Source organism: Chiroxiphia lanceolata, chromosome 11, assembly GCF_009829145.1.
Source record: "Chiroxiphia lanceolata isolate bChiLan1 chromosome 11, bChiLan1.pri, whole genome shotgun sequence".
NCBI classification, from domain to species: Eukaryota; Metazoa; Chordata; class Aves; order Passeriformes; family Pipridae; genus Chiroxiphia; species Chiroxiphia lanceolata.
This window is the reverse complement of record NC_045647.1, coordinates 704173-729465: the sequence shown is the minus strand read 5'-3', so window position 1 is coordinate 729465 and position 25293 is coordinate 704173. Positions and strand designations below refer to the sequence as shown.

Here is a 25293-nt window from a genome sequence, read left to right as displayed (position 1 = left end):
CCTGATCACAGGGAAGGAAAAACTGTCATCATCTGCATCCTGAGAAACTGAGATAAAACTAATCCCACACTAACCTTAACAGCTTGTTACATATGGAACAGCAAATAAACTGATATGCTGTGTTTATCAATTTTACAGTACCAGTTCAGGCAGAAAGACACAGACAGCACAGAGGGGAAAGGCCACGGGAGGGGAAGGGCTTTATTGGTCTCTAACGCAGGTCTGAGGCCAAACAGAAATGCAGTGACACTCTGGAAGGGCAGCAACGACCTTTCCTGCCTCCACACAGTGCTCTGCCAGCCAGCATATTGTTGTTTACTGATAAATATTTACTGTATGCTCCAATTTATTCAAGCAAATGGAAACAGGCAGCAAAGCCTGATCCTGTAAAACAGACATGTACCATTTGATGCTCTCTAACCCCCGACCTGATCTTCCTTTTCCAATGTCTCCCCAGGTTTTCACTCACCATTCAACATTTCCATCTGTGAAAGGGAACCCTCATGACAGCTTTTTAAAAGCTCTTTAGTTTCTGTTAAACTTTTTGATTAGATTGATCTGTTCATAACCAACAATAAAGCCAAGCATTACATTACTTCTAATATTTGCAGAACAAGGAGGAAGAGGCAGAGTGCTATGGTTGTAAGGGGTGGGAAATTGAGAAATGTCACTCCTAGCTCAGCTGATGACATCCAGCTACTTCCTCTGATTATCTCCCACTTCTAAAACCTTTTTATTCCTGGTAATGCTGACCTGCATTCTCCTCTCGTTTCCTTTATCAACAAGATAGCCAAATCAGCTCTCTTGCTTTTATATCAAAACCAATTATTCTGTATTTGTTGTCAATTATTTTTTCACTTTTCCTCCAGAAACTGGGGCCACACTTCCTTACAGCAATACTCCTTAAAAGACTTAGGCCGTTATCCATTTTGGGACCTCTCTAAATAAAGCTTGCAGCAGAAGGGAAGGTGATGCACTAGAAGGAATTCACCAAATGTACTCCTGATACCCCAGACATTGCACTCCCTGTTTCTGTACCAAAAGGGACATTTACACTATCAACCCCCTATGAAGTCATTACAATACTATTCGAGCTCCACCCCTCAAGCCACCAAGCATCCAGGAACACAGAGAATGGATCCGTGCCCACAGCCCAGCACCCATCCTGTGAAGCAGGACACGGGCACTGCCAAGTTTATCCATGTTTGGTCTAAGCTGGCACTAAGCAGGGGGAAGACACCACCTCACTAACCTGCTTGTTGATCCAGATGACAGTGAGAGTTCAGGAGAGGCCAATCTCTGGCCTTCCTCCAGGCAAGGAGATTCACTTCTCTGGCCATCAGGAGTATGTGACTGGAGTTCCTGGGCTTCTCCCAGGACAACAGCTGTGGGATGCTCTTCCTGAGGCTCTACCAAAGGGAAAGGCACAGATTAGAATGATGATACAAAATACTATTGTTTAAAGTTCTACAGCCAGGAGGCAGATTTTTAAGGAAAAATAAAGTTATAAATATTTAAATACCAACACCTCATTCCCACTTACTTGTTTCTCAAAGCTTTCCCAGGTTGAATTTTCAAGAGTTTAATTTCTTTTCCTAGATAATTAAAAAAAAAAAACCAACAAAACAAACAAACCAAAAACCAAACAAAACTAACCACCCTCTGAGAACCAGAAATGTTTCATGTTTCATTGTTGAGTTTCAAACAGAAACAAGGAGAGGAATAAAGGGGAAGGATATGTGCTACATTTCATAAGATGGAACTTTATTTCAGAAATTGGCAAACACTTAACAAGACTGCTTTTGGCTGCTTGTGGTACCAATCCCCTTCATCCCCTGCATCAAACAGCTTGACAACTTCAAGGTTTACAGATCAAGTTAACAGGCTTGTTTTCATTTGTGATTCATTTCCTTATGCACCTAAGAAAGACAACGTCAATCCAGATAATTGACATTTCCATTTCTATAGGAAAAATAATTTCTAGACAAACACATATGGGATAAAAATTGTAAAACCATTCTGTTGGTTTTATGTCAAATGTTTTGGTCTGTGAAAAGATGAACAGTTCTCTGAAAAGATACCTTCTCTGCCTCTCCAAAGAGAAAACAAATATAGACTAGAAATTAGGGTATGAAAAGATCTTTATACCATACCCACAAATACTTTCAAAGTAGTTATTTTACTAGAAAGCTGCCCAGGACATTAAACCCTTCCCAGACCCATCTCACTGACAACTGTGATTGGGACAGTCACAGACATGCCCCTTCAAAGCTCTGACTTTTCCACTCCTCCAGCAATATTTTGGACAGAAAAGGCCAAGCAGAACTGTAACTGGAGTGTGGAAGGGCTTCACAGTCTTTGGATTGAGCTCAGCTTGCCATTTCCCTCCAGCTAACAGGCATAATTAAATACCGGGGCATATTTTTGTCTGCTGAAAACAACCAACATATTCCAGTGAGTCAGTTGTCCAACTAATGAAACACAACTTTGAAATTAGCAGGGTAAAAATAGCAAAGGTCTGTGCAATAATGCAGACCAGCACAGCCAATACTTATCAAATCAAATTATTTATCACCAGTATTTATCAAATGTTTTTGGCACTTTCCCTCAGCCAAAGCAAAGTTTCACATTTAAAAGTTATAAGAACTGGAAAACAGACATTTTAAGCTTAAAGATGCAAAGTAAGGTGATGTAAATCAGGAACAGGTGATTAAAACACCACCACAAACAGAGTGAGATTTTCAGAGAGGTTAAATTGCATCAACCAATACTACAGGAAAGGCAGTGGGAGAGATGGAGGGGGGAAAATAAATGAACCGACAAAACCCAACCCCAAAAAAGGTCTGTTTTAATTCTGTACAATTCCACCACTTCCATGAGAAGCCAAAGGAAGTGGGTAAGGAATGCAGACGAAGCCTTTCCATCAGGCCACTGCTGGTTTGTTCCTTTCCTGTACTGTAATTCCCATTTAATACAAAGGCAATTGCTGCTAACAAGGAACCCTGAGGAAACAGGCTTTAGGCATCTGTTCCTTCAACCATAAATCATCTTTTTGTTTTTTTCAATGGTTTACAAACAGTCAACTGGGTGCAGATGTTTGGCATAAAACTAGGAATTGCAATTCCAAGGATTATTGGAAGCTCAGTGCACAAAGTGCAGTGGGAATTGTGCAGGTTTGCCAGAACCAGACGAGGTGGTGCCACGGACTGAACACGGCACAGGATGACACACCTCAGCCAAGTTATCTTCTACCTGAGCACTCTTTTGGAAGAACTCCATGGCTTTAATTCAGCTTCTCAGAGCCTGCAGGGCAGCACACACGGGGGAGATGAAAACCTGAAAGCCACAGCAGACCACCCTGCCAGGGCCAAGCTGGAAATAAAGGTTGTGGTCCCACCATCCAACAACACATCACCTCTGCCTCTGCTACACATGAGGAACATCTTCAAATCTTTTATCCTTGAGATTCCTTAACTTTTACCCTTCACACAGAAAGGATTATGCATTGAATCAAGGTCTGCGGGAAATGATCAGGATAAAATTCATATTATTTTACTGGTTTTTCATTTCTTTTTATTCTTGAGGACTCTGCTGGAGGAGGCAGTGCGGGAGAGAGACACAGATTAACTCAGCTCAAGAGCACAGGGATTTGTGAGAGCTGGGGCAAATTACACTGCCACGTTTTCCCAAGGGCACAGACAACAGCACATCCCATTCTGGCCAGCAGAATTCCCTCCAAAACTCGAGTGTCTTGAATAGATTATAAATCCACAAGTTCTATTAGGCTGAGGAATGTTCTTCTAAATCCCACATTCAAAGCTAGATGTTCCCTTCCAAAACAGCCATGAAGCACAAACCAAAGGAGACCAAAGGATCCTGCAAGGAACACGCTCGAGCACTCTTGGGTAAGGTTTGATGCTGCAGGGAGGGAGGATCACAAACAGGTTGGATGCTGTCCCTAACTCCTAACAAGTGAGTAACTGCAGCCCTGCATTCCCACTTTTCACTGAGCTCAAGTATATAAACACAAAACAAGGCAAGTTAAAAAGAGAGGGAACATCCTGCATAAACAGCCTGAAAGAAGACCAAGTATTTTATTGCTTCAGCCTCAGGACAAACAACTCCTGGCTCCAATCCACACAAATACCTCAGCAGTTCCCAGTTACTGACTCCCTCTCACAGTAGGGATCAGGGAAGGCTCAAAGGCAGCGAGAGCACTGACCATCACCTTCATTCCAGAGGTGGCCACATGCCCAGCTCAGCACCTGCAGCACACCTGGATTGGAACCTGAGACCCCTTTTCAACAACTGCCTGCAACGTGTCCCCAGACAAAGCACATCCAGACACAACCCACTGAAATCAAACCCAGATAATTATTATGGGTCGTGCTTATGTTCCACACCAAAATCAATGGCAGTCAATCATTTTAGGGTCTGTTTGACCTTTATGCTATTTTTTCCCTTAAAGGTTGTAGGAGAAGAACAACAGGAGAAAACAGTATTTCCTTGGAAACCCCCCACTTCTTAGTGTGGATCCAAGAGGGGACCATACTAAACATCACTGACCTGTGGCTGCTGGCAGCTCTTTGACAGCAACTTCCTCTTTGTTTTGAGCACTTTCTGTTTTCCTCTCACCACTTTTCTTCCACCGGTTATTTACTTGATCCATCAAGAATTTGAATTCCTTTCTGTGTTTGTTTCCTGAAAGGTAGCAGAGCATCACTAACTATCCCCACAGGACTAAGGTACACCATAAACACTGAAAGGAGGTGAAGAGAAATGGACACAAAACACTGAATTAAAACCATTTTTGCTACAGCAACTGAAAACCAACTCAGCACTGCAATATGATCCAAATGATCCAAATCTGTGTCTGTGCTTTTACAGAGCTACCCACAGCCAAGAACACTGGCACAGATGAACAGTTCATGCTCCTGTGTCATGCTCATTACACTGCTGAAATTCAGACCCTTTAAATCAGTTTATAACGCAAATACTCTTTGCACTTTCAATCACTTGGTATGTTTTAAGCAATCTTCTGGTGTTCAGCCAAAGTAATGTTGTTGTTTCATCTGGATACTTCAAATTCTTTACTCAGAGGCTGGGAAAATACCCAGTGTCCTCAGCCAGACATTGTGGATCACCTACCCCTGGCCAGGCAGGGAGGGAACACACTGACAAGGAGGCTGGAGCCAGGTTGGGATCAGCCTTTTCCCCCAGGGAACAAGTGACAGGACAAGAGGAAACAGCCTCAAGCTGTGTCAGAGGAGGTTGGGGTTGGACATCAGAAGAATTTCTTCAAAGACAGCATTGTCAAGCACTGGAACACCTCCAGGGTGGTGACTCCACCACCTCCCTGAGCAGCCCATTCCAATACCTGACCACCCTCCCAGTGACACAATTCTTTGTTATATTCTATGATAAAATAACACCAAGTCCTGCCCCACAGAAGGAAAATGATTTGACATCAACTCCTTTTCCCTGAGCAGCTGAAAGCACCACAAAAGGCCAAAAATTCCATTAAGTAAAAGCAAATTCTGTCCCAGATGCCAAGTCTGAGCCACTGTACACTTGCTATGGAATTCCTTTAGCATTTCAGTTTTCACAGCACTGCTTTCTTTTATTGTTCTGGTTTATGGTGTGAATACAAAGCTTTGCAAAAAGAAATGTCCTGGCACACAAGCACTGCTGAGCTGTGCTGTAAATCACTGTGGTGCTGAAATGCCACACCACACACAGCACAGCAACCTGCAGCATCTCAGTAATAAACCAAACTGCAGCATTTCAATAAACCAACCACAGACAGAACTACAAATATTTAAACACAAGACAAAGCAGTAGACTTCTGAAGAACATTGCAAATGGAAAGATTTATAAGCAGAAAAGGCAACAGAATACATTTTTCAACAAATGTATTTCTTTTCCTGTAGATTTTTTAACTCTTTAACTAGAGACCATGAAAAAAAGTAGAATGGGGTTGACACCAGGGTGAGGGTGTCCCTGAGTCTCCAGTAGCAGAAGGAAGTGACAGCAACTGTAATTGCACCTTCCAGGCATGGACTACAGCAGTTGCTCCAGCAGAGCTCCCAGGCAGCACAGGAACCATCCTCAGCTCCAGCAAGCAAAGTATTAATTGGTATTTCATAAATGGTAAAAAAAAATACCAGCAGTGCAATTCACAATATGCCAAGAGCCTGGAACAGTGCAAAGAAGAAGAAAACCAGCACTTTCTCCAGCTGGTTTGTCTTGCCTTTCCCAAGGCTGTTCAGAACCCCAGTGTGTTCTGTTTCATATGGAAATGCAGAACAAAAGTACATGGTGGGGTTGGGATTCTTTATCCAGAACTTACACCAAGTTAATTTATTCAGCTGGGAATTAGGGACCTCGAGTGCAAATGTTGTAAAATAAAAGAAAAAAAGAAGTTCATTGTACAATAAAGCTTTTTAAAGTCCATCTGTGGTACAGTGAAAAAATGGCCTTTGATGAAAGTTCTAATCTGTCCTTGAATTTTACTGTACAGTTCTTCTTTCACGTTTATGATTTCCTCCTTATTGTTTTTATGAGAAATAACTACCCGACACCAGGTACTACTTACCTCTTTGATCAACACTTTTTATTAATTTTGAAACCGTATGTTCCCGTTAAAAATCTCCTTTCTTTGCTTTTTTCCTATTTTTTTTAGACTTTTAAGTGTTCAGTTAAGCTGCCTGAGACTTATTTTCTTGGAGATCTTGCTAATTTTGAAGCCATGCCCTTTTAACAATATAAACTCAATTTTTCAAAGACAGGAATTTTATTAAGATAGTATTTAATTTTTTTTTTGTTGTAAATGTGTATAACAGACCAAGAAAATGAAACCAGAGGCAGGGAGGCCAGTCCCTGGCTGGGGCTCAGGGAGCCCTTTCAGAGCAGTTCTGCTGTGGAGGGTTCTCAGTGACACCCCACGACTGCACATCTCACAGCCCAGCAGGAGACACAGACACCCTGCTCTGCTCTTCTGCAGGTCCAGCAAACATGGGAGGACACTAAGAGGGCACAAAGTGCATAAATGGAGATGCACTCAGAGGCAATCAGTGTGTATATTTTAGTTCAAAGGAAAAGAAAGTAAATTTAAGAGCAAAACAAAGTGCAACTTGCGCATTACTCACGATATTCAGTGTGGATCTCATCTATTTCTTCCTCTGTCTGGTCCTTTGTGAAGGTCAAGCTCTACAGAAATCACACAAATGTTTGTTTTTAACAGAAATAAAAAGATGATAAGGTAGCAGACTTTGAAATTAGAGACTTCAAACTGGAAGAAGGAGCAGTTGCCTGGTTTTCCCCCTCCAGCTCTCAGCTTCTCATCAAAGACCCTTATACATTTCCAGAACACATCCATGGTGTCCTGCTCCACTTCCACCCAGGCACCAGGACCAGCCCCTGTCACACCCAGTACATGTGGGCCATAAGATATTTCTTAACACTGTGCAACAAACAGGCTTCAGAAGTCACCAAAGTATCCTATGTCCTGGGAAAAGAACAGGCACTATTGCCCCCACAGAAGCCATGGAATTTGCCAGCTAAATCCTGCAGAATTCCAGGAAGTAAAATATTCCCCACACTGCCATGGAGGGTCAAAATCCTCCAGTGCAGCCAAGGGGAACGTTTCTCAAGAGCTTTTACTGCAGACAAAGAAATGCTCCCACTTCAGTGGTTTGGGCAGAAAGCTCAGCACTGCACCAGGGACTGCCCACAACAAACGCATCGTGTGAGAATATCAGGTTGATCACAGGATGGCATATGTGAATTCCAACACTGAGGCTGGGAATCCCACTATAAAGCAATAGGCAAACATATTCAGTGCCCACTGCAGTTTCTGCTGGCCACCCCTCTGTGAGAACAAAGAGCAGTCACCTACATTTTCACTGGGTTTATTACATTCAAGCTGAACCCGAATCTTCTCGTTCTTTTCCAGCTCTTTAACAACCTCTGCAACTGTTCAGAAATAGAAGAAAGGGATCACTGAAACAGGAGCTGTGTAATAAAAAGCTGTAACAGCACTGAATGAAACTACCATGACTTTAAAACACAAACAGCATCAGTGCTCCAACAATGAAAGCTCGGGCTCGAATCCCAGGCAAACCTGCCATCTTTCCAAATCCCACTGAACCTCCCTCCTCCACACTACAAGTGTTTCTGTGGTGCACAGGTATGTCATTCAGAAAGAGTTTCCATTTTAGACTGGATGTTTCAATGAAAGATATAATAATTGCATCTTCTGTTTATCTTATTTTACCCCCCGACCACCTTCCAGTGTGCAGGCTCATGGTCAAAGCCCACAGATGAATTACAACTTACTCCAACGATTATGTCAGACACGTTCAAAGCCTACAAACAGACATAGCTGTGTTTCTTAACACTTAACGAGAGCCACAGCTATGCACGACCCTGCACAGTTTATTTTGACATTTACTTGTACAAATCTGTTCCTGCATTTCATCATCTCCACAGCACTGCCAGGTAGCTGCAGGCAGTTATCAAAACAAACACTTTCACCAGACAGTGAAGCAGTCAGAGAACAAAAGCTTAGTAAGCTGTGAAGGAATAAAACCTGTTCCAAACTGGTTTAAGCAAACTCCCGGAATTTGGCACCTCTGCTTCCTCAGAAGCTCAGCTACTCCTGTTACATAGTGACCTCAGGCTCACTGCTACTACCCAAAATGCATGTCTGCATCTTAAGTGTGAGTTTAATAATTCACCCTTTGTGCCCAGGGTTTGAACAGAGGAAGAGTTTTGCATTATTTAGGGCAGAGCAGCTGAATTACACTGAACACACTCTGGCACTCTTCCTTTAGTCTGGAGGAACGAGGCAGAGACTTGGAGCCACTTCATCACCAGCACTGAGTGAAGAACCCCCCTGAGTACCCCCCAGACATTACAGGAGTATTTTGCACTACCCTTGTTTTACACAAGATAAATTCTTCCATCTCCAGTTCCCCCAAAACATTCAAACCAGTGTTCCTCCCACCCTGAGAGCTAATAGAGGGAGAAATGCAGACAAATGGGTTGTGATGGCAACAACTTCCCTACAGCTTCTCACTTACCTGATTTGGGACTTAGGGAATCACACTGAGCATTGTACATGTGCACAAATTCCTGGTGTCTCTTAATGAGCTGCTGACGGGTCCCAGAGGTGGACAGACCATGTTCCTTGAGCTTCTTCTTCAGATCTCGGTCTGACAGCAGGTTATAAACAACTTTAGACATCGGCTTCCTTTTGTGAGTAGAACTGCCAAAGGAAAAGGAAACAGAATTTATTTATTACTCCTGTGAAAATCAAAACACTGACAGATATTTAAGGGCATTTCACCCACTCGAGATGAAAGATACCTGAAAGAAACTTGGGTTTTTCACCCTAGTACTGGCAATGTCTTACCTGAATCAGCAGGAGAAGTTTTAAAAGCATTAAAACCTCAAGACAAAACTTGAACTAGGAGAGTTTTCAGCCTTCTGGGAAAATGACTTTCAGAAAAATAGTCATGTACCTGAAGGCAGCAGTTCCCAGCTAACAGAAGGGTGGTTTGGTGACACAGAAAGTGACATTAAAGAAAATTAACAGTGCTCTCAAAGGAATGACATCTAAGCCCAAAGTTTACTCCTTCCCACCGCCTTCTGTCAGAAGAACTCAACATTCCTGACGCAGCTGGGGAAAACATCTTAACTACAGGAAACTGCCAGATGAAATTCAAGACTATAACTTTTCTCTACTATAACTTTTGTCACCTAAAACGAGCAGAACAGCTCCTTCTGCACAAATTGGCTCAGGTTTCCCTACACCTCCTGGTGAGATACTCTCAAACTAGGAAACAAAGGGACCAAAACCCATCAACTGCCTTGCTCATCTTCTGCAACTGCAATAATTTATTACTTACAGAGGAACAGCATTTCATTAGACACTTTTCGTTCTGCAGCAAAACAAAGTTCAGCTGTACTGCTCTGGATTGGAGAGCAGCTAACAGCTTTCCACGGTGACAGCAAGAAATTTATTTCAAAACTATTCAGCACTTTCAACTTATCACATTGAAAATAAATTTCACATTGAAAAAAAGGCTTATACAAAAATTGTTATTAATTCATTTGCTCTCATCCAGCCCCTGTGGAACAGCTGGCAAAAAGAAGATGGATTACCACAATACACTCTTCAGGGAAACTTTTTTCAGATTCTTTTGGGAAATATAAAAAATGTCATCGAATAATTAAATCTTTTGGAAGCCCTGCAGAAGCTTGGTGTGTATTCCAGTTCGCCAGCAGCATGACCTAAAGAGTGCTCTCAGCTTTGCCAGCAGCCACAGGAAAACAGCTCGCAACAGGTTTGGATTTGAATGTTGGTGGGTTTTCCCCACCTTTGAGAAGTGCAGTGTTCTCTAGGAACACACACACACGTTGGAATTACCCTTGTGCAGGTTTGGGGGGCTAAATTAGCTGTTCTGCCAAAATACTGCTCAGCCATGTGCTCCTGCTTTGAGAATAAACAGAGCTCCCATTCCTCAGAGAAGCACTAGGGATGTGCTGTTACTGGAACCAAACATCAGAGCCATAAACCACACCCTGCCAAGAGCCAGCACTTACTCCAGAGAGCCAGTCCCTACGGGGCAGTGTCTGGTGTGACACATACTGAAGGTCTAAGCAGCCCACAGATAAAATAAGCAGAATTTAAAATCCCGTTACGGACATGAGTTTGACACCAAGGAAAGATCTGGCTTTTATGTGCATTTATTGAGAGCAGAGAAAGCACTAAAAACATCCCAAATGGAAATTAAAATATAACATCAGATTTCAATATTAATTTATGATTTTTTCAGCTTCAAAGTCCTTTAGCTTATATATTGCACTTTAAGCATGACTGGGCAAAACAAGAGCTTTAACATAAAATTACTTTCTAATTCAAGTTTCAGAGGACTTGGGAAAATAAGCATTGCAGTACAAGCCCCTCCCATTTCTTCAGCCTGATCAGTCAGAAATAATAACAGCCTACATTTCTGCTGTAAGTAAAACAAACTGAAATCTCCATTTCTGATGTGAATGTGGCGACCGTGACCAATGCTGGGGCAGGGGCACAAAGCCAAAGGAATGCATCAATCTTATGGAAATTAAGATCTTCAGGAAACTTGAACAGCCCCACAGTGAGGAGAGAAAGGTGCAATTTTTATTCTTTAACTTGACAGCTATTGAAGCAAATGTCTGCTGGCCCACCTGAAGTGAGGGAAGTGATTCATTCACTAGGTGAAAAATGGGAACCGGAGTCACCCAGAGGGAATGTCAATGCCAGGGAGCAGAACGGGGACAAGAGCAGTGCACAGACTGAGGGCTGCTCCCTGTGCTGAATTCTTTAAAGCACTGGCCAGTGTTTTCTTGCCACTAAAAGCCAAAAAGTAATTCTACTGGCAATCCACATGCTTTCTTGAGAGGGCACAACGCCCACAGCGTTTCATAGTGCTCTGTGCAGCAGGTAAGCCAGAAACAACCCCAGCCCACTGCTATTATACCCCAGCAACTGAGAGGAATTTCAGCAGAGCACAAAACCAGCCATGAGCACGGGAAAGTTCTTAAAGCTGTCCTTACCTTCGGAGGCTGTCCTTCTTCTCCTCTCTGGTCAAGCAGCTATCCAGGTGCTTGTTTATGTATTGCTCTGGAATAGCAACCTCACACACAGGACATTCCACTGAAAGCAAGCAAGAAGGAATTTACTAGTGTGGATATAACAGCAAAAAGCAAATGTTTTCATCTCAGAGAATAACTGCTGATTGAAGAAAATGAAAATCCAGAATTCCAAATGTCTTGTTTGAAAAGATCTGGCATGTCTATCCAGAATCTTACTTTTTAGCTTTCATTTTCGTTCCACAGCACTGAATTCCCTCTCTGTGTAATATCACAGTGGCTCTCATCTTCCCTGCAGACAGATGGAATCAAATCCCTAATAACCTAGAGTAACACACATCCTACAAGAAAACCCAGGGGCTAACAGAAACAGCAGCAGATGTCCCTGCTAATGCTTTCCACTTTTGCAGTATTTCACTCCTAAATAAAGGAGGCTGCTTCTTTTTGACAAAACACTATAGCACTGGTTTTATTCTTGTTAACATTGTGCTCCCAATGTATGGTTCTCAGGACAGCCAATCCACGAGTTAACTCAGCCTCACAGGAATCCCATGATCCAGCTGGGCCCCCCACTCATTTCTGGACTCTGTGCCCGGGCTGGAGGCTCAGGAACATCCCATGGCACAGGCCCACCCCACTCAATCATTCTTGCATCATATCTGCAAGAGGCACCTATAAACACTGCCTGTCAAGGCAGACAATAAACACAGACTTAAAACATTCCTCTTTAGCAATCAGATTACATCACAAATGGCTAATTTTGAATGAGCAGAATAAGAGTCTTTAACTAACACCCTCTGTGTCAGTGTGAGGGAAGCCAGCTCTGATTTAAACAAAACAAAAACCAACCTCTGAAATGTTGGTTTTTCACAACTGTGAAATATTGTGGGATTTGAGAGTTCTCTGGCAATATTGTTCTGCAATTCCTGACTCCCAACCATATTCCAAAGGTTAAACACCCCAAACAGTTGGGACAGGTTTCCCATGGCTCCTTTCCTGGCTGTGATACATTTTTAAGAAGGATTTACCCAGCTAATGAATCAATATGAACTTCAGAATTGAATACATTGTTAAACAAAAGAACAGATAACTCAGAACTAATAAGAACCAGGGTTGTACTCCTACATGGTCTTTTATTTTAATTTAGGCTTTTAGCTGGGTCAATAGGATGGCTGTCAGCATGTCAGGACTAAGAAGATTCTGCCACTTTATTGTGGTTGATTAGTATAAATGGGCATTTTCATGCTTCAAAATAAATTAACCTTAACCCTGTGGAATTACAGAATAAAGCAGATGACTCTTTTGGAGAGTGTATGAACAGGAACATTAACAGAACTGCTGCCATGCTCACTTTGAGTTTGGGCTCACCCCTCAAACAACAAACACATTATAAAATAACCTGCATCTGGGTACTCAAGGACACAAGGGCAGAATGAATGTTGGTGTCTGTCTAGTCATTGGGAGAAGGAGAAATTGCTTCATTTTTACTGAGTAAGTCCGTTGCACAACTACTGTTTTTTAGCGTTGTTACTCAAAGCAAAGGAATCTGTAAGTGCTGAATTCCATTTCATTCCTTGTCAGTAGCCCAAGCTTCCTCATCAAGAACATGCTTGGAGCAGAGCACGGGCCAGTTAAAGGGGAAGGAGCTGCATGTGCCAACAGGGATCAGAACCAGGCAGAGAAACAGGATGAGTGCCACGTACTGAGGGTCCTCTTACACACACACAGCCGGCTGCCCTGGCAGAGAAAGCAGGGCATAACCAAAACCTAAACAACTCACCTTTCTTGACTCCTTTGACCACAGATGTAGAAGGTTTTTCATGACTTTTGGTGCACTCAGGACTCTCCTGTGATCCCACTTCACTGTCTGTATCACCAGCCTCTGCAGAAGTGCCGTGAAGGTCACGGTGTTCCTCAGTTTTGAAAGTCCCCTGATCAGTCCCTGCCAGGCCCCCTGCCTTTGCCAAGGTGCAGACTTTGTCCTTTCTCAAGAAACTGTCCATCACTGGCAGCTCCTTTGACTCTGGTTGAGAAGCAGGAGCCCTGCCATGGCTCTGGGCAGCTGGACTCCTGCTGCAGGCCAGCGGGGCCGGAACCGCGGGAGCATCCAACACCAGCTGGAACAGCTGCTGCCTGGGAGCATCCAGGAGAAAGCACACAGTTATCTATGTTGGACAGTGCTGGGGGTTTTTTGGAGAAAAAAGAATGCAAACTGATGGAGTTTTTTCCCCATTCCTTCTTCCCTTTCCCCCTTGCTCACACACAGCACTCAGGGACTGCCCATCCCACAGAAACCTGGACCAGGAGCCAGCCAAGCCTCACCACACTCTGCAGAACCTCAGCACTGTCTTCCTGATTTCAAACTAAATAAATTGCATTTTGCAAATGCAATGAAATGCCTCTCAAATGTCACATGGAACACAGCAGAGACCCAAGAGCTTTCCCCCTCACTTGAATAGAAGAGCATTTTCAAGCCAGAGCACCTCAAAGAAGGTGTCACCCAGCTGTGACAGAGGCTCCTGGAGCCAAGGGTTCAGCAGCAGCCACTGCCACATTCCATTGCTCTGTAGCCAAATGCCATGGCTTTACAGCTCTGTGTGACACAGTTCACTGCAGTTGAGGTGACAAAGCCCATGAAAGCAGCACAACTGTGGCTCCTCAATTTGCAAGGTTTTTAACTGGGGAACACTAAATAACAGCAGAAATAATATGGATTCCCATTCCTTTAAAAGGAGAGGACTGTGAGTGATATTCCTACAGAATGGGCACACCACAGAAGTCTTTCTTAGAGCACTTCCCTGAAGCCCCAAGGCCCACTGCCCAAGGAGAACCAGCTCACCTCACACGCAGGGTGTTGGTTTCACACAAAGGCAGCCAGGACAGAGAAATCTGAACAGAAACTTCAGATTCTCTAGTAACAGTTGGCTCAATAAAATACGACCTCATCTAAAATAAAAAAACTGGAAAAACAGTACAAAACAATCTATCCTAACAATAATTGAATAACAAACATTGTTTTAATTACACCACTGATCTACAAAAAATCCTGGGAGCTTTTCCTCATATTGAAACATAAAGACTTGGGAATAGACTTTCCAAAGGGATCTGATCTTGGCACAGAATCAGTGGAAAGAACACCAGGACAAGAACTTGAAAACGTTTTTGCCAAAACACACTTTTTTTTTTGGTGGGAAAACACAGAAAACTCTAGTACTGAATGCAAAAGAGGAGAGAGCAGTCCCAGGCTGGCTTTTCCCAGAATGTGGTATTTTGGGCCCGTGAGCAGCTTCCCTGGCTGGGTGATGACATCTAGTGGTCCCACCCCACAGATGGAAGAGCTGGGACACAGCCCTGAGCTCTTGGGCAGCACTTTATCACCTGCCACACCTCCCTCAGCCCAGAGTGAATGACTCAAATTTCTGGTTATTCACAGAGATTTGGACAGGCATGACTAGACTGGAAGACTCATCCATCATTCAGAGAGCCCAGAGAAAGCATGGAATGATGGGGAAGTCCAACCTCTGCATCACCAGCCTGTCCAGCTCACCTGGAAACCTCAATTCAATTTTCAAGAAGCTGTGTTTCGTGTGGTCTTCATTGTTATCTAAGACACTCTCCAGAACTGCTATCAGTTCTGAGAGGTCCCAGCAGACACAATGAACCTTCCTGGCACAAAGCAGTAACAACTGACAGAAAGCTGAGTTCATGAGCACCAGCAGCACCCCTCCCTTTAAAGGCTGAGAGATGAATGAATCAGGTGTCAGGGAGTCCAGACCTGCTGTTATAGCCAGTACCCAAACCCTCCTGTGAGACCCATCCTCCTTAATCCTGGGTCAGCTCAGGACAGGCACTTACACTGCTTTTGTTTAACTAAAAATGGATGGTTTAACACCCTCCCCCAGCACACTCCCTCTGCTTCAAAAACAGCACAAACAACTTGCCACCTTTTTTATTTCAGATCTGTAAGATCTGCAAAAAATATTTCAGAGTCCTTCATCAGGAACATGGTTCCCATTTTACGGTCCTTTACTTCTCCCTTGCCAACACAGTAACGAAGCGAAGTCACAGGGAATTTAGTGCTTCCATATAAATAAATTCCAGGGAAGAGCTGGAGTTGTGAATCTTCCCAGGAACAGCTCACACAGGATGGTTCTACCTGCATCTCCCTGAAACTCCTTCTGCATTCCTGCTGGAGGTTTAATCAGTGTATCAGCAATGAGAGCACCTGCTCTCTCAGCACTCAGAGTCCACTCAGTGTTTATTCCTGTGAATCACTACCTGTCAAGTAGTCCCAATTAGGAAACTAAGATATAAACTTGAAAGTAAAAGCATATTTTTCTTCCCTATGTATGAAGAAAAGCAGAGATCCTTGTCAGCAAGGACTACTTTTCTATCTGTGCAACTGTAACTCTAATTTCTATTGCTAAATTTTCTAACAAGGTGACGCAAAAACTTACAAATTTTATCAAAATAATCTCTTTATTAGAGGACAATAAAATTAATTCTTTACACTTCACACAAAACTTTACACTTATTTTTGAAGACACTGGTCTTACTGCAACTGATAAAAGTTCATAAAGGACAGCTGGCACAAATACTGCTCCTCATCTTTCTCTCCTGACATGTCCAGAGCCAGGAATTCCATCCCAGAGCACTGGCAGGTGAGGGAAAACAAAACTGCTCATGCCAATGCCCCCCCCAAGCTCCTGTGCCTCTCACACAGGGCACTGTCCATTCACAGCCATTACAGCCTGGTCAGAACTGCTCCTCTGCCTTTCACACTGAATAAAACATCGATGGGCCAGGAGGAATGACACAACACCTCCACTTTCACTGGGAAACAGGACAGCTCTCTCTCTCCCTGGATGGGGAGGGAGCAGCATTCCCAGACATCACCCCAAGCACACCCACACCAGCTCACCCTGCAGACACTTGGGCACAGGGTGTAAAGCAGAGCAGAGTACAAATGGGATCAGCACCTGGCCCTGGCTGGAATGATTCCTATTCCCTGCACACACTGACCCTGGAGCACAGCTTGCACTCTAGGTACCACCAACATTACCATTTTCTTCCCCTCCAGGCCTGACTTAAGGAATGGGTTTGCACTTTGTGAAATGCTGAGAAGATTTAAGGTCTAATTTTCATAAACACTAAACCACCCAAGGCTCAAAGTCAGGTCAGGACAGACTCGATCTCTGAAATGTGCTGAGCTCTTCAACACCTGGACTTTGGATTTGTTTGGGGGAGGGCCAAGGGGAAACAAAGCAGATGGGGAAGCAGGGGGGAGACAGAAGATTTGTCCTATACCAACATCATCAGGGCAGAAACCAGCAATGGGGTTCTGATTCAGTGACACTCATCCCACACATTGCTCTCTGGCCAAGTTGTGTCCCCTCAGCCCAGGACATGGCAGAGCAAACACAGCCCAGGGGGTGCCCAGCACCTGACTCATTATCTACACTGCTCTGAGGGGTCTGTCTCGTTAGAGCAGTCATTAGTGAGCCTTTATCGTGGGGCCCTTCCCACCCAGCTCCAGAGCAAGCCCTGTGCCAGCTCCCACCCACCCCAAACGGAGCAGGGGACGGGGCACCACCATCCTACTGATCCCACCTCATGGGAGACACTGGCTGAACTCCAAGTCACACAAGGAAAGGTTATTAAACTACTCTCACTGCTAAGATTTATACTGATCCATTAAAGCAGCCAAAGAAATTAAGGTTTAAGATTCAATATCATAATGGATCCAAGTCAGCACTACTTGTTCCCTACAAAATTAGACATTACCAAAAAAATAGTAATCCATTTATCACTAAGAAGCACCAGAGTTCAAGCTAAAACAATGGAACTGTAGGATTCAAATAAATCACTTCAATCCAGCAGTGGTCATGTAGGAGATTAGATCTATCTACATTCTATGGTTTCCATCACAGAAAAATTCTCTCATGAAACAAAGCCATCAACTGAACTCTGCTTCCTGTCACTTACAAAGCCAGGTCTCGTTGACTCCAGCTTCAAGTTAATTTCAGAGAAAAAAATCAAAGTGTGTTAGTCTCCCAAAGACACAGGAATACCCACAGCATCTCCATCAATCACTGAGCTGCTTCTCATCAAAAGAGATAATACAAGGAGCCTCTTGCATCTACTGTGGTGAGAACTTACCAAGTCAAACTCATTCTGCTGTTCCTGTCTTTTAAAGGGATGAAATCAAAAATTAATTAAACAGGAAAGTAGCTAAGAAACCCAGGTGAAAGCAGAGCACTCCATTACTTCTCTTCCCCAGGAAAACTCACATTTGTGGTCCTTCAATACCTACGTTTTTCCCAGCCAGTGACTTCACCAAGAGAATTCTCTTGCAAGTTGATTGTTACCACTGGACAAAATCTTTCTGTTCAGAATTTTCCCTACAAGGATCTTAGCAGAAAATCTTTATTACCATTATTTTTCCCACAGAATCCTGACATATCTGCTTGACTTCCTACACATTGGAAGAGACTGCAACTTAAGGGCAGTTAACCAGAACCAGGACCAAAATAAGCTTGTAGAGCCTCCACACCTCACCAAGTGGGCAGCAACCTTCAGCCAGAACCCTGTAGGATTTCTCCAAAAGTGTAAACATCCATCTTTGACAATGTTTCTGTGACACCACAATTGTTTTGCTCAGTCCTCACACCACTGCTCTCCAAGGACTCCAAGCCTGGTTACACAAAGGCAGTCACTTCTTTCCAGCTGCCAAACTAGAGAGAGAAAGTAGTCATAAAATTACATCAATACCTTGCAGAACTGAAGCTCTTCACTAGATCATCTAATGTTCGGTTGTTTTTCAGGTCAGATTCCGAGACTGCCTGTTGGAAAAGAAAGAGAAAAAGAAAAACAAACAAACAAACAAACAAACAAACAAACATTCAAATGCAGTGAAAACAACAAGTGCCCAGAAAATGTTCAAGTGATCAATAACTTGCTTCTTGGCTCAGCGACTCAACTACCCCCACTAAAGTGCTATGAAAATGAAGATGCATAAAGGGTAAACGCTTTTTCCTGAAAAATATGTCATATTAAAATAACTGCCTGAGAACTGTAAGTCTGGAAAATTAGGGTAATAGATAAAAATGAAGCATAAAGCCAAAGGAACAAAGCCCAGTGTACCCAGGCTCCAACAATGGTTTATCGTAGCACAGGTCTAATTATTTTGAAAACCAAATCAAGGATTTTATGAAGGTGATAAGAACGTTAAGCAACAAAGCATGAAAACCCATGAAGGGAAATGTTAATCTTCTGATTATGGAATTAAAATATGAAATATGAGATGACTTTGTGCATTCAATTCATTCTTTTGAAACAATTTCTGATTTTTATCTCTCTGTCTCTCTGCTCTTCTTTTTAACAAAGATTTGATTAGTTTTTCTCATACCAACACTTGTGAGTTTTAAGCAGGTGGCAGTAAAATGTACTTCTTCGAGTAGTCTGCACTTGTTTGGATGTTTAAAAACTGGCAAAGCCACAAATAGATCCATTTTCCAGTCTTGAAAGGTCTCATCTGTTTCATGCTTTAGAACACAGACCAAAATTACTCCTATTTTGCCAGTATTCCTGAAGCACCATTCACTTGTTTGAGTTACTGTTTTTAACCACTTCCAGGAGGTCGATAAAGCCCAGTTGGCTTCAGGAGAAAAGTTAGATTAAGGCTTAGAAAAAATTGCATTCCATGTTCTTTAATCAAAAAAGGAGTTCAAGTGAGATCCTAATAACAAGCACCTGTAGAGCAGCTCAACCTGCCTCCAGTGCTCTGCACACTCAGCCTCCTGCTCCTGGCAAACACCTCCTCTCCCCAGAGCAGAACAGAGCCCTCTCATGCCCAAAAAGGCTACACCAGCCACTGTCAGGACTAGCAGGTTTGTGAACACTTTTAAAGAGTCCTTGAGAGATGAAATGAGGTCACTCAAACATGGGAAATTTAAGTGCCAAAGTTTCATCACTCCTGGTTTAAACGATGGTGCATTCTGACAAATTAATATTAAATGTTTTGTGACAGACTGTATGCACAGCCCTGAGCCAAACCCCAGGCTTGATGCTCCATCCACTTCTGCCTGTGCTAACAGAGAACAACTCTGGAGCAGAAGAATTCCAGCTGTAAGAACATCCCGCTTTGCCCAAAGAGCTGCTCACCAAACGGAAAGGTGGTAACGTGATCACAATTATTTAGCACAGTCCAAAGGGAAAAGCTCCTGAGATTTGCCAAAAAAATAAACAAAAAACCAAGCTGAGGGGGAAGGAAAAGCACTTACCACGCAGCATGTTGGACACTGAGTTTTGTAGGACAAAAACTTGCGGATACAAAGGGAACAATCTGGAAAAAGGAAATATATTATTTTAAAGAAGGCATTCTTCCAAAGGCAGCTTCAAGTCCTTACTTGTGTATTTTCTTACTGTACAATATGTGCAAGCTATTCCACAATACACCAGTGTTGAAAACACACCATCTTTCCATGGAATTGAGATTATCACTGTAGCAAAAAAAACCCAAACATGTTTTATGCAAACATATTTCAGTACCCAATGTCAGTCCCTCTGTCAAAAGATGGTGTTCATTTCCTTTTGTTTCCCAGTGCAAGACAAGAAAACCTTGGTCAGCCAGCACCACTAAAGCCATGCTTGCACTGCTCACTCCCCCCACGCTGGGTTTTTGACATGACTAATGTTGGACCACTTTCATCTTCCTGCACAGCCCCAGACATCCTCTGTCTCCTCCTCTTCCCAGGTTCTTCTGCCCCTTTCCAAAACCACACCAACTTGTTAGTGAAGGAGAAGGCTAATCAGAATGGAAGCCAGCACTGGAAGGCTGAGAGACAGCTTAATGTTTCCCAGGGAAAGCAAGTCATGTCATCATCACAGGATGGTTCAACAGACTGTGGTGAAACATGCCATAAGCTTCATTTGGTCACAGTAAATTTCTGAAATTGTTCTACTTTGTCAACTTATCTATGAGCTTTCACAGCCACTTAAAGATATAAAAAGTCTCATCACTCTCCAGTAAAAGACACATTCACTCACTAGATCATTATGGGTCAGTCTCAGCATTTAACACTCAGCAGCACCTCCCAAAGCAGATTTATATTTCATAGACCCTCTGGGAGTGAGTCTGAAAAGCAGCAGGAGCATTAATCACAGACTGGTTTGGGTTGGGAAGCCCCATCCAACTTGGTCTTAACGCACCAAATAACTCTTAAACCCACAAATCCAGCTAAATACTCAAAAGTTACTATATATATATTAAGAAGTTATATGGGGTGGGAAATCCATAAAAAAAAAATTAACTTTAACTGTATGAATATGAATGAACTGGCAGATCCAGCCTGCTGACATCCAACACACCAACACCAGCCTGCAGACAGAGCTCATGCTCCCATACCAGGGTATAAGAAATCCCAGGGCCAGAGTTCCCTCCATCCCTGCTAGAGAAGACATTCACCTTCAGATGCCTTTATTATGTGAAAAAACATGGATGGCACATCTATTCTGTCAGTAATGACACAGTCCAAAGCACCAGGACAGTTAAACAACTACTGCCACGTGAGCTACCGAACACTCCCAGCACCCAAGGAGCAGAGGAGGAATTTAAGTGGCTACAGGTGCAAACATATTACAGGGATGTCTAGAGATCCTGGAATAGATCATTAAGAAAATGAGAGTCAGCAGAAAGGTTTGCAAGCAGACATACTTCATTTTCATCCATTCACAAACAATTACTCATTAAAGCAGAGGGCTTTTGGCTCCACTTGTCCAACCTCAGTTGACTCAAGAGATTACAGAGACAAGCAACTGAAAGTGCTTCAAGAAATTTTGAGCTATTGCAGAAAACTTAGACCTTCTGCAGTTTGCACGGGGAGATAAATGTGTAATCTGTTAAAGAAAAGGCAGACAAATTCTCTCCAAAGTTAAGGGCCTCCGAACCCCACTGTGTCACCAGCAAGTAGAGAATTTTCAGTGCTCCCCACCACAAGAATACTGGTTTCAATGGTGAGAGTTTTGCCAAGCTAAACTAAACTTCACTGCCAAACTACAATGACCCCCTTCATGGAAGGAAGGGGAAGTGCTACAGTTTCTGAAGCAAACAATTACAAGCTTTTATTTTAACATGAGGAAAGCTAACATATTTCCCTCTAATCTGGCTTTCAGCAAACTGCTTGGGTCCAGGTTCCAACAGATATCAGCCCAAGGCAGGCGGAGCAGCATGGAAAATTTTAGCTCATAATGCTCTTCACATATAGCTTTGTTCCACCCTCGAGATGTTACAAAAGATATTTAAATGGAGACTTGTAGGAATAGGCAGCGTTTAAGTGCATTGATCCAGACGCCACGTGTTTATGCTGCAGCAGGGACTGCACGAGGGAAGGTTCTGGCTGCTTCCATCTCACAGACCTTCTCACAGCTTCCATCCCAAGGAGAACCACAGAATCCTGGAATGGTTTGGGTTGGAAGGGACCTTAAAGCCCATCCAGCTCCACCCCCTGCCATGGGCAGGAGCACCTTCCACTAGCCCAGGTTGCTCCAAGCCCCGTCCAACCTGGCCTTGGACACTTCGACAGCTTCTCTGGGAAACCTGTGCCAGGGCCTCCCCACCCTCACAGCAAAGGATTTCTTCCTAATATCCCATCTAACCCTACTCTCTGTCAGCAAGAAGCCATTCCCCCTTGTCCTATCACTCCAGGCCCTTGTCAACAGTCTCTCTCCATCCTTCCTCTTGGCTCCGTTCAGGTCCTGGAAGGCCACAATTATGTCACCCTGGAGCCTTCTCTTCTCCAGGCTGAACAAACCCAATTCTCTCAGCCTTTCCTTACACTCCACACTCAGGAAGTTCACACAGGAGGCAGCAGGACTGGACAAGTCCCACCAGAGCAACAACCCCTCCCAGCAGACTCACAGTTGTGGGAACACTGCGGGATGATCACGGCGATGCTGAAGTAGTCGAAGCAAATCCCACAACGCAGCAAGTCATCCACGTCCTGCAGGGAGAGCGGGGTCAGCCACGGGCACGGCACGTGTGCCCGACACGGGGGAGCGGTACCGAGCGGGGGTGCCCGACACGGGGGTGCCACGACACGGGGGTGCCACGACACGGGGGTGCCACGACACGGGGGTGCCACGACACGGGGGTGCCCGACACGGGGGTGCCAGACACGGGGGTGCCCGACACGGGGGTGCCACGACACGGGGGTGCCCGACACGGGAGGTTGGCTGTGCGAAGGGGTCGCTCAAGGCAAACGGGCTCGTGGGGCGAGGGCGGATCCACCGGCAGCGCCGGGATGTGCTGCCAGGGCCGCCCCGCAGCCCCCGCTGCTCGCAGGGCAGAGGGGCCGCTCCCGGGCCCCTGGGCCCCGCTGGCCCCCGCCCGCCGTCCCGCCATGCCCGGGGCCGTGTCCCGCCATGCCCGGGGCCGTGTCCCGCCATCCCCGGGGCCGTGTCCCGCCATCCCCGGCTCCCGCCGCACGCACCTTCAGCGGGGCCAGGCTCGGCGGCCAGGGCGGCTCGGGCAGCGGCAGCGCCAGGGCCATGTCGGCGCGGCCCGGTCCTGTCCCGCACAGCCCCGCACGGCCCGGACCGAGCGGACCCGGCCCCGCGCGCTCACCCCGCGCGCGCCTCCGCCCGCGCTTCCGGCGGCGCTTCCGGGAGGAACTGCCGGGAACGGGCGCCGGGAACGGGCGCCGGGAACGGGCGCCGGGAACGGGCGCCGGGAACGGGCGCCGGGAACGGGCGCCGGGAACGGGCGCCGGGAACGGGCGCCGGGAACGGGCGCCGGGAACGGGCGCCGGGAACGGGCGCCGGGAACGGGCGCCGGGAACGGGAAAGGGGCGGAGCCGCCGCTCGCCCCCGGCCCTGTGCGGTACCCTCCGTTCCCCAGGCCCACCCGGTGGCCTCCCAAGGGGCGGGGTTGTGCCACAGCTGCAGCACCTTCCGTGCTCGCTGTCTAACGATGCTCAATTAAACACCTGCGCGGGCAGTTCTGAAATCCTGCGGATGGACATTTACGGGGGAGACCCCAGCAGGGTCTGCGGCTCCTCCCGAGGGGCAGCTCCGACCTCTGCTCTGGGTGAGCAGGGACAGCACCCAGGGAAGGGCTGGAGCTGGGACAGCGCAGGGTCAGGCTGGATCTCAGGGAAAGGTTCTTCCCCCAGAGGGTGGTTGGCACTGCCCAGGCTCCCCAGGGCAGTGGGCACAGCCCCAAGGCTGCCAGAGCTCCAGGAGGGTTTGGACAATGCTCTGAGGGACAGGGTGGGATTGTTGGGGTATCCTGTGCAGGATGATCCTTGTTAGTCCCTTCCAGCTCAGGATATTCTATGATTATGTGATTCCAATCAGGTAGCTTTTCAGCACTGAATGAATCATCCACGGGGCATTTCCACACCTTCTCCCCCCTGTGTGCCTCCCACCCCTGGAGGAGCTAAAATAACAGCACCGGTCTCTGTGCATCCCATGTGCCTGTGGAACTCTCATGGACAGCTGACGGATGGAATAGGATTCTCAGAACTCTTGTGCTCAGCTGATGGATTCTCAGCCACTGTGATCAGTTGTTTACTCAGGGGACAAATGAGATATGTGTCTGAGTGCTCCCATAAGATGGGCCTGAGAGTCTTCATCTGTGTCTCCCGGGAGATACTAACTGAAAACACATCTAAGACACTGTGTGGGTGAGATTTGGAAATGCGCTCACCCACCTCACTCCCTCCTCAGTGACCTGCTCCCCAGCCCAGCCCTGTGCTCTGCAAGGTCAGCCCCTTGCCATGGGAACACCCTTCCCCACAGCCCTGCTGGGTTCCCATGGGAATGGGCGTCATCCCCAGCACCTCTGCCCCGGGCACGGCCAGATCTGCCTCTGAATTCCACAGAGGGGACAGCAAAACCCAGGCTAAAAATACACAGCCTGGTGAGTGCAAACCACCCCCAGGGCAGGTGGTGACCGGGGCTCAGTGCTGCCCTGGGCTCTCAGGAGGGCTCAGAATTGCCGGGGAGTTCAGGGAAATGAATGCACTGCCCAAGTCATGGAGGATAAAATTGCAAAGCAAACTGCACTGTCTGGGTGCAGTTCTGGTTTCCGAGGGCAGGTACCGACCCAGGCTGTGCCCAGGCACTGCCCATCACACACGGGGCTCGCTGACCCCCCTCCCCTGGCAGGTACTCTGGCACACTCTACACTTACAACATTCCTGTCCCTTAAATTTGTTGTAGCAGAGGTTTTCAGGCATGCACACAAGGCACATTTAACCATTTTTTATAATAGTCTATGGAACAGTAACAGCTCCCTTTACTTCCTTAGTTACACAGGTCTGAAACACTTTTGCAGCAGCTGGTGACTCAAACGTGCTGTTCCCCAAAAGCTGCGTGTATGTGTGCCTGGTTTTTCCTACGAGTTTGTTTGTAGTAGTGTAATTTCCATGTGCTTGCTCTTGATCTGTGCTAGTCTGATTTTTGAATTGGATAAAATCAAGCCAAGCTCCCTGAACTGGCACTCAATGTCTATATATCAATATATAGCTATATAAAAGGTGCTCCATGACCCACACGATGGGGAAGGTCAGAGGAATATAATAATCACAATGGTCTGTGCTGGCCTTGGGCACTATGAATCTCTGAATTTATGTATTTGAATGGCTCTGATTACTG

At 45.4% G+C, this 25293-nt stretch overlaps 1 protein-coding gene across 2 annotated transcripts in view; it reads right to left on the bottom strand.

Annotated features, from left to right (window-relative positions):
* RAD18 (RAD18 E3 ubiquitin protein ligase) overlaps window positions 1-23257 on the bottom strand; it is a 32008-nt gene extending 8751 nt beyond the window's left edge. The window contains exons 1-11 of one of the 2 annotated variants that reach the window (XM_032699240.1): window positions 23127-23257; window positions 22556-22637; window positions 19920-19981; window positions 18409-18479; window positions 13418-13770; window positions 11602-11701; window positions 9084-9268; window positions 7898-7974; window positions 7149-7209; window positions 4567-4701; window positions 1253-1409 (exon numbers count right to left, since the gene is read on the bottom strand). In XM_032699240.1, the coding sequence (XP_032555131.1) occupies window positions 1253-1409; window positions 4567-4701; window positions 7149-7209; window positions 7898-7974; window positions 9084-9268; window positions 11602-11701; window positions 13418-13770; window positions 18409-18479; window positions 19920-19981; window positions 22556-22637; window positions 23127-23186 (1343 nt within the window). In that variant the 5' untranslated portion in view covers window positions 23187-23257. The remainder of the gene's footprint in view (window positions 1-1252; window positions 1410-4566; window positions 4702-7148; window positions 7210-7897; window positions 7975-9083; window positions 9269-11601; window positions 11702-13417; window positions 13771-18408; window positions 18480-19919; window positions 19982-22555; window positions 22638-23126) is intronic. The other variant, XM_032699241.1, reaches the window with a different exon arrangement.
* Between the last annotated feature and the right edge of the window lie 2036 nt (window positions 23258-25293).